General features: G+C 42.2%; 1 protein-coding gene across 8 annotated transcripts in view; it reads right to left on the bottom strand.

The window, feature by feature from the left end:
* The window catches only part of TP63 (tumor protein p63), a 240,944-nt gene that overhangs the window by 16,300 nt on the left and 207,426 nt on the right, over positions 1 to 17,218 (bottom strand). For all 8 annotated transcript variants that reach the window (XM_072618845.1, XM_072618847.1, XM_072618846.1 and 5 more), the window contains 2 exons: positions 12,810 to 12,892; positions 10,392 to 10,528 (listed from right to left, as the gene is read on the bottom strand). In XM_072618845.1, the coding sequence (XP_072474946.1) occupies positions 10,392 to 10,528; positions 12,810 to 12,892 (220 nt within the window). The remainder of the gene's footprint in view (positions 1 to 10,391; positions 10,529 to 12,809; positions 12,893 to 17,218) is intronic.

The raw sequence follows: 17,218 nt of genomic DNA, 5'->3' as shown, positions 1-17,218 counted from the left end.
ATGGGGCAAGAAACAAAGAAAGAAAAAACTGGAGCTCCATGAGAGACCCTCAAGGCCATCTCCCCTTGCCTTGGCCTGGCTGTTCCCTGATCTCTCTGTGACCCCATGGAGAGGCTGCCATGGTTTTCTTTCTAAAGGCTTAGTCTCCAGACAATTCCATTTATCTTTCCTAAGCCCATTTTGTCTCTCCTAGGTATTCAGCAGAAGGTCACATTTACAACCTTGGCTAAGACTATAGGTGCAAAGGACAAAACTCTGGCCTACCTCAGAGGGATCTGGGAAGGATGATGAAGTGACTATAATAGGGACATACTAAAATGAGGGGCTTTGGGGTTCACTAAAGTTCTGTGCTGTCCAGGGGCAACCTCTCTATATAAGGGAATTCTCTTTCTCCTAGCAGCTAGGCCCAAAGCATCCAGTCAACCTTGTGAGAAAGCTAACCAAGTGTAGAAAGTGTAGTTCTGTGTAACGATCATATGTGAGCATAATAGCTTTGGTATCAATCTTTGGGTAAAGATCAATCACCAATTAACCCTTATAGTAACAAAGACCCATTAGATCAATGAATGGGGAATTTCATTTACATGTCTACTTTAAAAAAATAAGTCCTTGAGACTCTGAGATAGGAATGGAGATCGGCCCCAGTGAAAAATATTGACTAAGTTAGAACCTGAGATAGGGGAAATTTTTAAAAATGAAAGAGTAAGTAAAATTACATGAGGATGTATAAAATCATACATTTTCTTAAAGAATATTCAAGTCATCCCAAGGCTTTTTCATTTATTCTTGGGTGTTGAGGATTTTACTCAAGACTGGGTTTCTTACTCAAATCAAATCATCCTAAGATAAATTTAAGGAGAGAGTAAGAGAGCACCCTGTGGTCTTGATGAATCTAAGTCGCCTGGCCCAGATAAACTTCATCCTTGGAGAATAGAAGAATTGGTGGGTGTGAAGGCTGAGCCACCAACAGTCATCTCTGGGGAGGAAATAAAAGCCAAAGCAAAACAACTAAAAGGCATATCATAGAGAGAAGGGAAGAGAGGGGTGACTTCTAGAAGCCATTAGATAGTTTCTACTCGGGACCAGAGAGTTTATCCTCAATTTCAGGTAAACCTATGAAATGTAAAATTGACAGGATGGTTCAGGTTTGAGAGGCAGCTTGAGGGAATGGTAGATAGAGTGCAGGACTTCGAGTTAGAAAGACCTGAGTTCAAATCCTTGAGCTTCCTTTTCATATCCCAAGGTTTGCCTTCAGAGGCATCACTGGCCTCTGTCAGACTCAGTTTCCTCATCTCCAAAATGAGGGGCTTATGCTAGATGGCCTTTGAGGTCCCTGTCCAGCTCTGAAGCCTTGACTTTTAACAGTCTGATGCTTCAAGTATAGATGTGGTTATCAGAGCATGAGGGTCAATACACACCTTCAAGGAAGAACGACCGCAAAAAAATCCTCAAGATAAACCAAGATGCAAAAGTTTATTGAAAATGAACAATCACACATATGATCGTGGCAGCCTCACAGGAGAGCTCTGCATCTGACACAAAGCAACTAGCTGGGAATTGAAAAGAAAGAGGGGCTTTGTTTGAGGACTCCAGGGATTACTCATTTAAAACATCTTTAAAATTTACAAGAAATATCGAGATTCTTTAAACCACTGCTCAGTTAACGTTAAAAAAAAAAAAAAGCTAGACTTTCCACTCCCTCCAGAATAGGAAGGAATTTGATTTCTATGGAGAGATCATTTTTCAATTTGTCAACACACGAAGCTTCCTGGGGAAATGTCATTGATAAATATCCAGAATGTGTCTGGCTTTATGGAAGGACCAGGAGGCTCTAGTCCCAATTCAAATGGCCCTTCTCTGTTCAGAATAGAGAGAGCCTATAGGCTCTCCATCAGAGAGACAGCTTGGGACAACCACCAGGCAAGTGACCAGTCAACTAGGGTCACTGCTTTTATAGGAACCGACAAACCCTCCATCTCAAAAAAAAAAAAAACCTCAGGCTATACTTGCCCATCTTGGGCTGTCAAAAAAAAAAAAAAAAACAACCCAGCATTTAAGGAAAATCTTTCAAAACTCAGATGGAAGAAGACTGTACACTAAAAAGACCCAGAGCACAAGCCCAGGCCCTCAAGACTGCCTCCTGGGACCCCCAGACCAGAAAAGGAGGGAAGCTATCCAGATCCATCTTTTCTCAGGGATAGGGGTCAGGACACAACACTGAAGCAACTTATGGCCTCTCTCTACCCAGAAGGGCTGTACTCTAAACATCCTCATCAGCTCCTACCACCATTGTATTCCATGACCAGCATTAGACAAGCCAGTCTGAGCCACTTAGGCACTGGCTGGATATTGAGACAAAAAAATGAGAACATCTGAAAAACGTCTTTTTTTTCTTCTTCTTTTAAAAAGGCTTTTTAAAGATTGAGACCAGCTCAAAAGCACCCAAGTCTATGTCACGAATAGGACAGAAGGTAACAGAAAAGGGTTCCACCAAACATTGTACATTGGAGTGCCTGACCAACCAATGCCAGCTCTCCAGCTCAGAGGTGGGTCAGTCAGTGAACATTGTGTGCTGGGTGCTGGGATCTGCAGAAAGTGTCTTTGAAGATGGAATTTTGAGTCGCTCAGGAGCTCGTTTTCACTTATTCACTCCTGCTTCCCAGGACTGAAAGAACAACACAGACACACACCACACCACCCTCATACTCCAGAAGACAGAAGTTGTGTTTTATGGGTAGACTGATGGGTTTGGGGGGTTGGAATGTTTAAAGAAGACTTCGGATTGTTTCGGAGCATCTCTCCGGGGCTCCATGAGCTCATTCCTGAAGCAGGCAGAAAGGAGACTGCAGAGAAGGAACCAGAGAAAAGAAAAGATGAAGGCTTAGGACTGTGAAAACCGAATTCGAATGAAAACAGAAAGCCATGCACCTCCTACCTTCATGACCATGGTATGGGAAGGCTAGATGAAGAAATCTCCCCAAGCCCTCCCCTTCAGGGGACTCTGAGAATGTGTTGGCAAGTGTTTGGAGAGACAAAAAAAAAAAGGAGGGAGATTTAATAACACATAAAATGTCATCAGCCCCAATTATTCCACCTTCTCTATTAAAGATAATTGAGAAAGCTTGGACAAGAGCCGGGCACCAAAGCCGATTAAGAAATCGGGATCTTATCTGCGTGTGGGCTATGCCATCACCTCACTCTTAGCTCTCGTTAATGAGCAGCCTGTGTTCCCAGAAGAAGGTGGAGAAACCTTCCTCAGAAAGGGCTTAATCTCTTCAGTCACTTTGTTGGCTGACCTTCCAATGGATCACAAACAGCTTCTGCCTAATGAAGGCAAAAGTTTAACGTCCCAAGTGTGGCAAAGTACAGGAGACTAGTGCTTGCCAAGAAAGACCAAGAGGCTTTTCAAGTCTCACTTGGTCATCATTTATCTTTCATAAAGACTTCAAGCAAGGCTCAGTGAACGCTCCAACTGAGCTCAGGTGAAGACTAGCTGCTGAGAACTTAATTCACTTCAGCCAGTATTTCTTAAGCATCCACTCTGAGCAAGATACTCAAAAAGGGAATCCATTGGGGCCCTGAAGGGATTGCCTCCAGAAAACCAAAGAGAATTTTCCCGACTGTTGAATCAACTACAAGCCTCTTCTATGTTTTTGTTAAATTAAATAAAACTTCTCCTAGATCAAACAAACAAAAACCCCAATGAAATTCATTGCTCAGAAGGCCAGGATGGAATCTGTTGCCACTTTTATAAGTTATGTCTACTATTACTGGATTGGTACAGCAAATAGGGAAGGTTCCATGGGCTTTCTCTGCAGAGGAGTGGTCTGTAGGATTCAGCACTCATGGGCTTTAGAGGGGTTTCCTGAAAATCTTTGGATATTTCAGAGTCACCTGAACTCGAGGTTTTCTGAAAATATGGCCTTTCTCATGAGAGTCCACCATCATATCAAACTTTGTTTTCTGAAATGCAGAGAGCGTCCTTGATGCCCAATTATCAAAAGCATGATTCAGAGGAAGAAGCCCTCAGTGTGAAGTGAGAGGCCAGGGTGTATAGCCCATCTCTTATTGCATTGATCACTTTGGCAAATATGTTTGACCTTTCTGGGTCAGTGTAACCTTAATTCTGAGAGAATTCAACTAGATGAGGTCTGGCATCTATTCTAGTTTGGGATCTATGGTCCTATGGTGTCTGTGTCCTTCTGGTTTCAAACTTATGATCTTATGACCTAATAAACTCAGAGACTGGAAGTGGCAGACTTCTAAAGCACAGAAATAAAAAAGTAAATTAAAAAAAAAAAAAGGAAAATGGACAAGACTAAGGAGAGCAGACCTACGCTGCTGGAGGATGGGCCTGGCTTTATTTTAATATCTCAATTCACAGCCTAGTGAATTTCTATACTGGAAATTCCCTCCACCAATAGATATGACTACATAGCTATTACTTTAATAAGTTCTAGGGAGTTGCCTGAGACACACTGAGGTTAAGTGACTTGACCTTGTTTACTTAAGCTCATAATGTCAAAGGTGATATTGTAAGCCAGCTTGTCATCTTTTTTCGAAAGTCAAAATTCTATCTGTTAAAGCTATTCAGTTAAATTACTGCTGGATGGAAGCCCCATATCACCCAAAGAATTTGATACAGGGTCCCTAAGAGAACGTCTAGTACTCCCCTATACTAATAGATCAGAGACTACATCAAGGTGGGATTCCCTCCAAAAATACAAATTGCAACTCATCCAAGACTCTTGGTCCTGCCTAAGTCTTGCCCCATGTCCTGTTGTAAATGTTGTAAATGTAAAAGGATGAAACACATAGAATTGCCAAGCCATTGGTCATGAAGATATTGGAAGGGACAAAGAGACAGACAGAGACACACACACAGAAAAAAAAAATATTATGCAAAAGAGAATGAATGATCAGGCAGAGAGAAAACAGGGGAGAAAGACTAAGTGATGTAATCACATTGCAAATATTTTACCATCACCTAGGAGAAAATATGCTCCTTTGCATCTCCTTCCTTAAAATAATGACTCACTTCTCTTCACTTAAAAGAGGGGCACAGAACTGATTTCCTCCCAGAACAAAAGCATTATCATTTCTCCCAAGGAAATTGCAGGCTATTACAGTCATTTTCTGAGCTGATTTATTCTTTTCAAATGACTGTCAAAGAATTAGATTTCCATATTCCTTGCTGGAGTCATTGATGCCACCTTTGGGGGATTTACAAGAAAATGGAAAAGCTGGAAAAAAATCACCATCATCCCCCCAAAAGCTTCCACAATATGTTTTCTAGAGATTGGTGTCAGGCATCAGAGACACCCAGGTGTAAGCCCAAGACACGCAGTACACTCTAATGCCGGGAGATTCATCTAGAAAGTCACCCACTGAAAAGAGCTAGTTTCCAATCTTCAGTTAAAACCCCATGCTTACAACCCCAGGAGACAAGGTTAGTTTGTTCACACCAAGCAAACCAGTTGATTACATGGAAAGCCATTTATTTCTGTTACTGAGCTCAAGGTCACACATACAACAAAGCCCAGGCTGCATGCAGTCTACATGTCATCCCTTTTTGTTCACTGGAAAGCAGTATTTTTTCTACAAGATGTGAGCTCATGGAAATTCCTTTTTTAGGAACTTTGTTCCAACAGCCAGGGGGACAGACTCAAACCTGTCAGCTGCTCCAGTTCCTCCAGCAGAGGCCCTCCCTTCAGCCCAGATCTTTCCTTCTTTCCTCTCAGCTGGGAAAGCCATCTTCCTCTTCCTCCTCATCTTACTGTTCTGAATGATACCCGCTCCCCTTTACAGAGTATTAAATGTCTGCAATTTCCTTTACGTAGGGGACCTCCTGTGAACCCAGTGCTGTTATTACCATTTGACAGATATCAAAACTGAGGCTCAGACTTGTCCAGAGTCACACAGCTTGGAAGTTTTGGAGGCTGACTTTCGGGTCTCTGGGTCCCTGCACTAGGTCTCACTGTGTCTCCTAAAGGCTCTCTTCATTATGTTGATTATTTCCTTCCTATTAATGTATGTAATGATGGTTCCTATTTTTCTAGTACTTAAAGACTTGGAAGATCTTCCCTCTACTTGGGAAGGAGCATGTAGGGGGTGAGGAAAGACAAGTGGGGAGAAGAGAGAAGGAAAAGGCCCAGTGGGACAGTGATCACATGTCATCCACAAGCTGTGGGAAGCTTCATAAGATCAGGGACAAAGTGCTAACTCCAGAAGGCCTGCCCAGGGTTTTAAGTCTGGATGAGTCCTCCTCCCCCACCCAACAATGCCCAGAAACCTTTCTCCTAGGCTCAATTCATCAATAATATTTTGTTTTGGATAATGTGACTATCACTCGCACTCCCATCTCCACCAAAGGCAGAAAATCACCTCTGTTTCACCCTGGAGAGGTTTGGGTACATCTGGGGCTGAAATAGAACTTTGAAAATTCCTCCTGTGGTTTTTCAAGCCTGACAGGGTCACCTTTGTACTCCCTGAGCCCACCATCTAACTGCCCAAGGATTCTCAGGGAACCCAGAACAAGTGTTGAGAGCAGAGAATCTACCGCAAGTGTGGTCATACACTCAGGTCCTCGAAGGCTGGCTCTTTCCCAGAGGCTGGGGCCGCTTGGTTACCTGACAGGGACCGCATGTAGTAATTAAGCAGGGCAGCTCTCTGTCAGCAGCCCAAGGTTGGGCTAAGTCTCCTAAGTGTACTGGTTTGCATATCTCATCATGTCTATAATATATAATGATAGATTCACTGGTGTTTGCTAACTTCTGCCCCCAAGATGACACTGAGTGAATTTGAACAAAATGCTTGCTCTCTCTGGACCCCAGTTCCCTCATCTGTGAAAAGATGTGATTAGAATAAATGATTGCTCAAGTTTCTTCTATCCTCAAAGATTTTGTCATTCTGTATACTTGGGGTGAGGGGGGAGGAAGAAAAAAATTAGGTGGAGAGAGAAGAGAGGGGGAGAAAGGAAGGAGGGGGGAGAAAAGAGAGAAAAGTGGGAGATAGAAGAAGAAAAGAGATGGAAGAAGAAGAGGGGCAGAGAGCAAGGAGTGAGAGAAGTACAGAGGGAGAGAGAGAAGGGAGAGAGAAATGGAGTGTAGCATGATACCACACAAGGAATGCCTAGTTTTGAGTCAAGAGACACCTCTGTTTGAATCTCTGCCCTCAGGATGACTAGCTGTGGGATTCTGGGCTGGTCACTTGTCCTCACTGAACCTAAGCCTCCTGGAAAATGGAGGAAACACTTTTCACAATACACTTTGCTTTTTAAACTTTATATAACAAGAGAGATGCTGTTGTGGTATGCTGTGTGCACACATTGTCACAAGCCCAGTGATCATTATTCAGGGTAATAAGGAAGTTCCCAGGTCCAATAGATGAAGCCAAAGACTGGAAGGTTGGAAACTCAACTTGGAAGAAATCATGATCGTCTTTCCAGGGCCTCAAGGACTATGGTGACTAAACTGAATTCTATCCACCTGCCTCCTCAGTTCAACTTTGCCAACCATCCTCTGCCTTGCTTACAGCAGAATTCAGTGAATCCTATTTGAACAACTTATCAAGACACCCATTTCTTCACAAAGGTCAGCTCCAATTTTGCTGGAACAGACATAAAAATAGTCAATTACTGGCCAATGTCTCCCTCAATGAGTTTGCATTCATCACCAAGGAGAGGACAAATGAATGCTTCACTAAGGGCCACTAAGCTAGCTCAATTCCCAGGGCACAGAAAAACAGTAAACTTGGTAATTCCACTTCTGTTTACATTTATGTTATCGCAGAGAGTCTTCAATTGTCTCAGGCAAGATACTTTATTATTCTTTGCCTAGAGGTAAACAAAACTCAATTTGAATTTCACAAGCATGTCTGAACTGTTCACTTTTCACTTGCTTCAGCTTAAACTCCCAAAGTTCCAGTATTTGATGTCATCAATGAATGTGGTCTTAACCTGGCCTGTAAGTATCCTTTCCAGCACATGGATAAACGGAGCCCCAGTTTCCACATTATCTTTTCCTCCTCTTGGCATTAGCTGTGCATCTGTCTCTTCTTGACCTTAGGCTAGGAACTTTCTTCAAGAGCCTCAAAGTCAAGAACAAACCAATGCCAGGGGAAGACTTTGGTATACTTTAATATGGTGGCAAAATGTGGCCATTTTGAAGGCTAATTTGCATAAGCACATGTGATACGTGGATTGGAAACTACATTTACTCTAGAGAGGAAGAAAGTAGGCCTGGGCTTTATTCTTGGGTTAAAGATCAATTTATTAACTGTGACTTCCAGCAATTCATTTACTAATCCAAGGTCTCAGTTCCTACATTCGTGAAATGAAGGAGCTAGACCAAATGGTTTCTAAAGGCATTCTCAACTGTAGCATTTTGGTCTTTAGGAAGTCTTCCCCCACAAGAAGCTTCAATTGACTTCTGTGAAATGGGTACTTATTGTTCCTGGTTCTGCCTTCTGAGACCAAGTAGAAAGATTCTAATCACTACTCAACACAACAGTTCTTTCAGATGCTTGAGGAAAGCAATCTCCAGGCTAAGCACTTCCTGAGAAAGGGCTCCCAATCATTTATCATCCTGACTGCCCTCCTCTCCACACACTCTAGCTTATCAATGTCCTTTAATGACCATGGATTGAATGTCTGCCCCCACAGCAAGAAGACCTGACATTTTTCTAGTTCAGCCATGGAACAGCATGTCTTCAGAACAGTAATGTCCCAAATTCAAGTCTGCTTCTGCAACCCTGAGCAACCACTAGACCACTCAATCTTCTGGGTGATTCTCTAGGACTCTAATTGGAGAGAATGAATCCAACTAGTAGCATTTGAGGAGAGAGATTTCTCCTCTGGAAGTTTCCTGTGTCAGCGAAATCACAGCCCTAGTTCTTATCCAATTCCAGTTCATATACTACTAACAAGCTCTCAGATTTTGGACAAGTCTCGACCACTCTCTGGACCCACCTATCTCCATCTTTCAAACAAGAGTAGGAGATTTTTGGCCAGGTCACTGGCCAATAGGAAGGACACCCTGCCCTTCTTTGCTCATCCTTCCAGCTCCCCCCAGATCCAGGCTGTCCACACTACTTGGGCAGGCAGAGCAGTATATGATAGGCCATACTTTTCAGATGAGTGAGGAGTCACCAAATACAGGCCTGCCCTTCCCCTTCATCCTAACGTTCCCAGACCTATCTGCTCACAGCTATGCTCTCTAGACTCCTGGACCCTTGCATCTGCCCTAGGAGTTGATTGCTTAAAGCACTCTGACCCTTTCAGAGCCATCTTACATGGGCTACCTCCTCCAGTGAGAGTGGAAACTCATTTTTTTCTTTGTAAATCCAGCATTTATCATACTACTTGTCATACAGTAAGCAATTAATAAATGTTTCTCCCTCTCTACCCTGCCATTCAGTCAGTCAGCCCTCCAGGCTAGTCGGAGCTCTTCTACTACTTGTCTTGTGCTTCTACTACTTGTCTTGTGTGACTTTGGACAAGGGACTTTGTCCCTTTTGGCCTCAGTGTCTTCCTGTTGAATAGCAGGGTACCAAGCCAGGTGACCTTTGAGATCCCATCAAGCTCCCAAACTCTACCCTTCTGATTTCTGGCTGACCTGTCCTACAGGGAGCAAAATCAGGAAGGAAAAACAGTACAAAAAAGAGCTTTGTTCTGGAAAGACCACACCTCTCATGGTGGGATGATGGCTTCTGCCTTCAGCTCTTGTTAGGGTGACAGGGGAGAGGAAATTTCCCATCTGTGAAATTCTGAAACACTTTTTCTGTTTCCTAGCCCACTAATCTACCACTGACACAGAAACACATGCCAGTAGAATTCTATGCCTTTTTCATCAATTGTTGGCAGGGCTTTGCTAAAGGCTTATGTTGGACTGCCATTCTGTTGCTCCTTTTTTAGTAAAAATGCAGCCCTTTGGGTAGAGGACAAGGCTGAACAAGAGTCCCACCCTCTGCTCTCCCTCACTCTATTATGGAGTATGGACACCTGAGACCTTCAGCTGAACTTTTCTCCACTAACATTCAGAACTGCCAAAGCAAATACCCATCCCAGGATGTGGGACATGGGTGGGAAATCTTGTTAGGGAGAGCATGTCCACACCTCACCCCCAATTCCAACCTCATTCTTGCCTTGCCCTTGCTAACACAATAAGCAAGAGAGGTGTGATGCCAAGAGATCAACTTCATTGTCTGGGTGGTGTGCTACCACTGAGAGCAGGACTCAAACCAGCCACATCTGAAGTGATGTTGGGAGGCAGCCCCTTTCTCTCTGCAATGCCACACTGATCGCATCATTCTAGCCTAGACTAGAGAGCCTCGTCCCTGCTCCTCAGGAAGTGTTCTCATCCATGGCAAAGTGAAGGGATGGTGGCACTCACTGTTTCTGGAGCAGGTGCTGATGCTGCTGCTGCTGCTGCTGCCTGTAAGTCTCGATGGTGTGCTGGGGTAGGTACTGCATGAGTTCCAGGGACTCCTTAATCTTCAGCAACATCTCATAAGTCTCTCGGCCCCTAACCTACGTGTGAGGACACAAAGGAGGACATGATCAGAGAGGGAGCTGGAGTTATTAGAGGCATCCTGGGATCAGGAAGCTGCAGGTTGGAATCTTGCCTGATACCAGCATGCCTTGGGACTGTAAGCATGTCACTTACCTTAGTTTCTTCATCTTTAAAATGGGGATAATGTTTCTAATATCCACCTCGGAGGATTGTTGTGAAGTTCAAAATCATGGCTACATGACAGCTATTAAGGGTTAGATGTTTGCCAATCATTGAAAATATCCAAACTATCACATCTTAGCCAGGGGAAAATATATACTTTTGAGACTTTATAAGGGAAAAAAAGTCAATAGAAAAGAAATCAGAAAACCCAGAATTTTAGCAAATATTGACACTCAAAGGAAAAAGGAACAAACTCCTGAATTGTCTTAGCTGTTTCATCAGCCTCCATACGCTTAACATTCCATGACGAACCAGAATCCTCTTGTCATCCCCAACTTTTATTTCTCTAAGTGTTAGTGTACCTATTTATATTACGTATCTATTCTTTCTCTGTACGTATGTGTGTATATATGTATATATGTATGCACATGTATGTAAATATGCATCTATATCTGTTTGTCTCTTTGTCTGTCTGTCTGTATTGGATTCACCTTATTAAAATCACTAGTCAGTTTCCCCAGGGTGCTTCACTGACTTTGTGGATGCTCTTTGTTGAATAGTTCTTCCCAGATTGTCTTCCCTGTTTGTTCAGCACATTTCAAGGCTGCTCGATGATGGTCTGCAAACTCTACTTACCTATAGAAAACAGTCAGGATTATAAACTTGCTAGGGAAAAGCCAACCCATGCAACGCCTTCCAAAGCCTTAATCTGAAGGGATCTACCTTAAGCCTTCATGAAATCGAACTTTAATTTCTTTTGAATAAGTTTGGTTTATTTTTGTTTTGTTTTTGGTTTTTTTTTGATGAGCAGGATTGATCCCAACAGGTAAATTGCACCTTAAGCATTTCAATGCACATAATGGCATGAACCAATATTTGTAATTTATCATGCTAGTTTCCACAAGTGCTGGACCCACTGAAAATTTTGGTGCAGTGCCTTCTTAAAGTTCAGACTCGGAAGAATCTGCCTACATGATTATTGCAAAGTTGAGACCTAAGGTAGAGCTCAGCACAAAGGTGGCACACCCAGACCCGTCTGGCTGCTTTGGTCTCCACCTCACTGTGGCTCCCACTCAAATCCCACTGCTGACCTCTCACTGGGTCTCAAGTCTTCTGCGATGGCATTCACATAGCATGACCTCTGGCAGTGAGAGTTCAAATAACTGGGTGCACACTGTCCTAAATGATAATGACCTGACTGGGTGAACATGGCACTGAAAACGATGCAATTGTCTTCTTCCTCAAGGGCAGAATCCTAAGGGTTTTCCATTTACAGTGAATTTTACCTTCAAAAAATGTCCTGGATAAACCTTAACATTTCTAGCTCTCAGTTATTCCTAACTGGCTTCTTCATTTCATGGATTCTCTTTGGCTAAGTTTTAGTTCTGGGCTGGTTTTTCCTTTCCACCTGACCCATTTTTAGGCCACAACATATCACCACCATGTTGGACTTCAGATACATTTTTATTATGATTCTAAACCAAGCATGAGGAAGATGATCAATCTGGGAAATGGAAGAAAGTAAAAGAAAGGATACAAACCACATGATAGATTCCCAAATGAAGACTATTGATGCCTAGGAAAGTGTTAACTTTCAATTATCTGTACCTTCTTTTTCTCCCTTTATCCCACTCACCTAAATGATTACTCATTCTGACCAAAGTCTTTGATGCTGTCAATCACTCTGCCAATACACATTTATTGAGGGCCTACTATGTGCCAGACACTCTGCTAAGTTCTAGGGATGCAAAGAAGCAAAAGATATTCCTTGCCTTCAAGACCTTCACAATCTAGTGCTGCCAAATAGCTCAACCTCAGAAGCAGATGTATTTTTCTCAGTACAAATGATCCCAAAGGAAATGTATCATCATTAGCTTTAATACACTAAGGACCATGGTGCCCGTCTATTGAACCTACAGCTGAACATTCCTGTTTGTGTTCTCTCCCCCTTTAGGAATGGGAGCTCTTTGGAAACAAGGTGTTTTCCTTTTTGTATCCCTGATCCTTAGTTCACTGATTTACAAATGAATATCACTTTACAATTTTTTTTTGTCGGTCAATAAATCAAGAGTTGGTAAGGAATTTGTTTTACAGTTCATGCCAAGGGAAAACAAATATTCCAGCCATTGCACTCACCGGTAAGTACAAGAGCTCATCATCAGGGGAGCGTCGTTTCTTGATTGACGTCATCTGGATGCCATGAGTGTTCTGTCGGAAAGCTGTGGGCAAAAGACAAGGGACTCTCAGCATATCTCTCAGGTTCCACTGCTGCCACCAGACAGATGGGCACCAGCAGCACATGTCAGCGCAGCACTGGCTACCCCTCTTGCCAACCATTTTATTGGTTGGGGGGAAAAGTCAGAGCAAAGTTGGCAGGATGAAATAAGCCTCAGATGCTAAGGAATGACCTGTGGTTTAAATGCCGTCCCTGCTTTCATGAGGGTAAAAGGATATAGCTTCTAGAAAAGCACCTTACAAAACTTGAAGTTCTATGTCAAGGTCAACGTTTATTGTGATTAAATCTTGCAAAATAAAATATAAAACATTTCCTCCCACAGCTACATTCAGAGAATCCTCTTCATTTGAAAGTAGTAGAAAACATTTTATATATGATTTTCTCCCTTCTCTATATTTTTGAAGTATGGGAGTGAAGTGGACATTAGCTCTTCCCCACCCCCACATCTTACGGAACAAATACTCAGGTACTACCACACAAGAGGGAAATACAAAGTGATGCTATGGATCATCAAGAAGTGGAAACTGCAGTTAGAAGAGGACTTAGAGATTATCCACTCCAACCCTCTTATTTTACATTTGAAGAAACTGAAGCCCATAGACGTCAACAGATTTGCCCAGGATAATAAAACATCTGGTGGGCTGAGAGGAGCAGTCTTCAAGGTCATCTCATCCAAGTCTCTTGCTTAGAGATGAGAAAACAGATTCAGGGGGAAATGACTTAGAATCCTAGGCTATGCAGGTGGATTCAAATCCACATCCTCAGACTCCAACTATAGGACTCTTTGACTACACCCCACTCCCTCTTACATGAGGATTCATATAATTCCTATCTTGCTCAGTCTCTAGACTTACTGGGCAGCAGTAAACAAGAGACAAGATTGAGACCTAGAAATAATGTCAGGAGCCTGACTCAAGACAGAAATGGTGAAGGCCCATAATCCACATCAAAATCACATTGAAAGTTATTTCTTTGAGGTAATATCTCAGGAAATATCTGTGACAGAAACCCAGTGTATGTATGTATATATATATATATATATATATGTGTGTGTGTGTGTGTGTGTGTATGTGAATATAAACATGTATGCATATGAATGTATATGTGTATGTGTATGCACATGTGTGTGAGTGTGTGTGTGTGTATGTGTGTGTGTATTTAACAGCTAGAAGATGAAAATGGAGGATTGGTGCTATTGCTATATGGATGATGGAGTCTGATGGTCATTTCTTGTCCTTATTGTTAATCAACAAAAGAGATTCTTTATTTTTTTAACCAAAGGAAATGTATCACCAAAGGGTACACCAAACTAGTGATTCCAATCAGTGGAGTCCTGATGAAAAGTTGTAATGTTAATTAGAGAGTTAAAGATCTTCACCACCCATTGATGGACCTGCCCATTAAGGGAAGCTTGATTAGGAGAGGCCCACACCTTTTGTTGATTTCCATTGAGGCACTGGGTCTGGGGGTCCTACCCTCTGGCTCTGAAAAGTGTATAAATATTCTGAGGTGAGGTTTTGTTTTGGGGCTTATTGGAAGTGTGTCTTTGGCCAGATGAGACTCTGGGCAGCCGCCAAGGAGTGTCCTGCTTTGAAAACCCAGATGTTGGTGCTTCTCTCTTTGGTAACTATGTATGTATGTAATGGTCAGACAGTTGGATCTGTCTGTTGATCTGGGGTATATGTATTGCTTATGGTCAGACAGCTGGAAGCCCTGTCTGTTGTTTGATCTGTGTTTCTCTATATTTTCTCTGAAGTTCAGGGTGTCAACTTTTCCCCTGAACTAAGTGAATGATATTTGTGCTTGATTAAAGTAGATTGTTGACCTCTCAAAAGTTGCTGTCCTTTCAGAAAAGCAGATCTAAGAACTTGTTCAGCAGGACCTCCTGTGCATATTGGGGTCCTTGTGGATACAAAAGTTAAAGAGCAGTCGCAGTCCAGCCTAATTTGGTGGAATGCTTCATACATAGATGTAATCCAAATCTGATCCAGGCAGTAGGAGCTGAGGACAATCCCTCCATTCCTTCTCAACATGTGTCATTTTCACTATCAACTTTCCATAAGCCCTTTTGCAATGTCCAGCCAATAGGGTGGAGGCCTCCCTCTGATATTAAACATATTGGAAGGCAGGGGTATGGATATCGCATTAGGTGTATCCATCTATTAATCTTTCACCTTTGCTGCATGCCCAAACTTCTTTTTCATAATATGTATTCACAATCATATTATTGCACTACTTCTTACATTCAGATTAAAAAAAAGGATTTTTTTTTTTTTGTTCAGACCCCAAATAAGACATCTTTCATGACTGACAACCACCTGTGATTGCCTCTTGCTTGATATCAATGCTCATGAATTGAGGGAGTGAAGCGAGTCTCTTTCTTCACACCTGGCTGAGCTTTGTCTACTTTTGACACAGAAGACAGCCTTCAAGGCTCCCCCCTATCCACCCACTCTGTGGTCATGTGAAAAAACGAAATAATAAAAATAGTGGGATCTTCTATTTGCTTTGCCTCTTAGTCATGAGATTGTGAAAGATGTGGGCTACACAATTTGGCTCTGGGCTACCTTTCTAGACGTATTTCACATTCCTCCCCTGCACATACTCTACCCCCTAGTCAAGTCCAACTTGTGGCCATCTCCCTTTAGACTGTGAGCTGAGCTACTTGGGAAAAGGGACTGGTTTGGACTTTTTTTTTTTTTTTGTATGCTCAATATGTAGAATAGCGCCTGGAAGATTTTAGGCACTTCACACATACTTGCTGACATGATTTGATTTTCCTGAATGTTGCATTTCATATATAATCATTTCAATGTCTTTAACCAGAATCTCAATTTCTTTATCCAGGATACCTTCCTATGCCTGGAATGTGTTCTCTTCACCTCTAGTTCTTCAAATCTTGACTTTTTTCAAGGTCCTGTTCAGGCGCCATGTCTTCTATGCACTCTTTTTTGATCTCCTCCCCACTTCTTGTCTCCCATGGGAGCAGGATTCTCTCCATTACTCCTTGTGTCCGTACATCGCGCACCACACTACCATTTCTAGCAGTGTAACATAAGATCACTGAGGGCAGAGAGAGATTATATTTCTACCACTGAACACACCTGCTTTCATTTAGTAGGTACTTGAGAAGAGGATACTGATTTTGCAGTTTCATTGCAGCATAAATGTTCCTTTTTGGACTTTTCATCCAGTACACCTTTGGTTGGTCCATAGGTTTACAGTACCCTGGTTTTATCAGTAATTAAGTGACTTTGGGCAAGTCACTTTGGTCTCTGTAGCTGTGAAATGAGAGGTTTGAATGGAGAGGCTTCTATGGTCCTTTGCTGCTAGAAATCTAGAATTGTGGCAAGCCTGGTCTTTTCAACTTCATCCTTTCTTCTCCATCACTGTTTACTTTGAGCTTGCCTTTCATTGTTCATCAACTGCACCAAAACAGCTGATTCTACAATGACAGCTATGTCAGTAACCAGACATTTTTTGCCTGGTATGATTGAATTAATTTCAGTATTTTTCGGTTATTTACCATTTAACAATACCATCCCCAATACTGCTCACTTCTCTTAAAGAAAATGTACAAGATGGAGAGGAACACGAAATCTGAGTAATCAACAAGTCTTTGGGTCATTTCCTCTGTTGATCCTGAATTCTACTTTCCAACGTAGCTTTCCCTGAGCCCATTTGATTTTCTCCGTCAGACAATATTAAAGTATATGTTGATTTAATTTGGATGCTCATCAAGTTCCTCCTAGACTTTCTCTGGGTCCTCTGCAATGGATCCTGAAGCAGAAGCTGCAATTATCTTCCTGGTGGTCTCTCTGCTTACACCCAACATGAGCGTTTCAAAGCAAGACAAGTGAGCATCCATGCAATAATGTTGGCTGTTGCCTTTCAGGACTTCAGTAAACCAACACCTTCAGCTCTTTTGCTTTTTCTCTCTAAGGTGAGGCTTGGAAATACCCTTTCATTTGCCTACAATCCCTTGATGTCTTTTGATTTCCTTTTGTCCAAGATGGTAGTATGTATCTGGCAACCAACCTTGGGTTGGTAGACAAAGGATTCATATTCACATTCAGCACACCAAGTTAAATGAATGTTTATGGTCATCATAAAAATTCTGTGCTTTTAAAATTCTTCCTGCCTTCTTTTTTGGCCATTATACCAATGGAACTGCAGAAATCAAAAAAAAAAAAAAGCTTCATAGACCTGAGTGGGATTTTATGCTGGGACCCTGTCTGATTTTACGGATGAACATTGTGTTTCTGTGCCCCTAGGATTCTCTTCCCATCCACCCCCATATATGTATCTA

Source organism: Notamacropus eugenii, chromosome 6, assembly GCF_028372415.1.
Source record: "Notamacropus eugenii isolate mMacEug1 chromosome 6, mMacEug1.pri_v2, whole genome shotgun sequence".
In the NCBI taxonomy this organism is placed as follows: domain Eukaryota; kingdom Metazoa; phylum Chordata; class Mammalia; order Diprotodontia; family Macropodidae; genus Notamacropus; species Notamacropus eugenii.
This window is presented reverse-complemented; position numbering and strand designations above follow the sequence as displayed.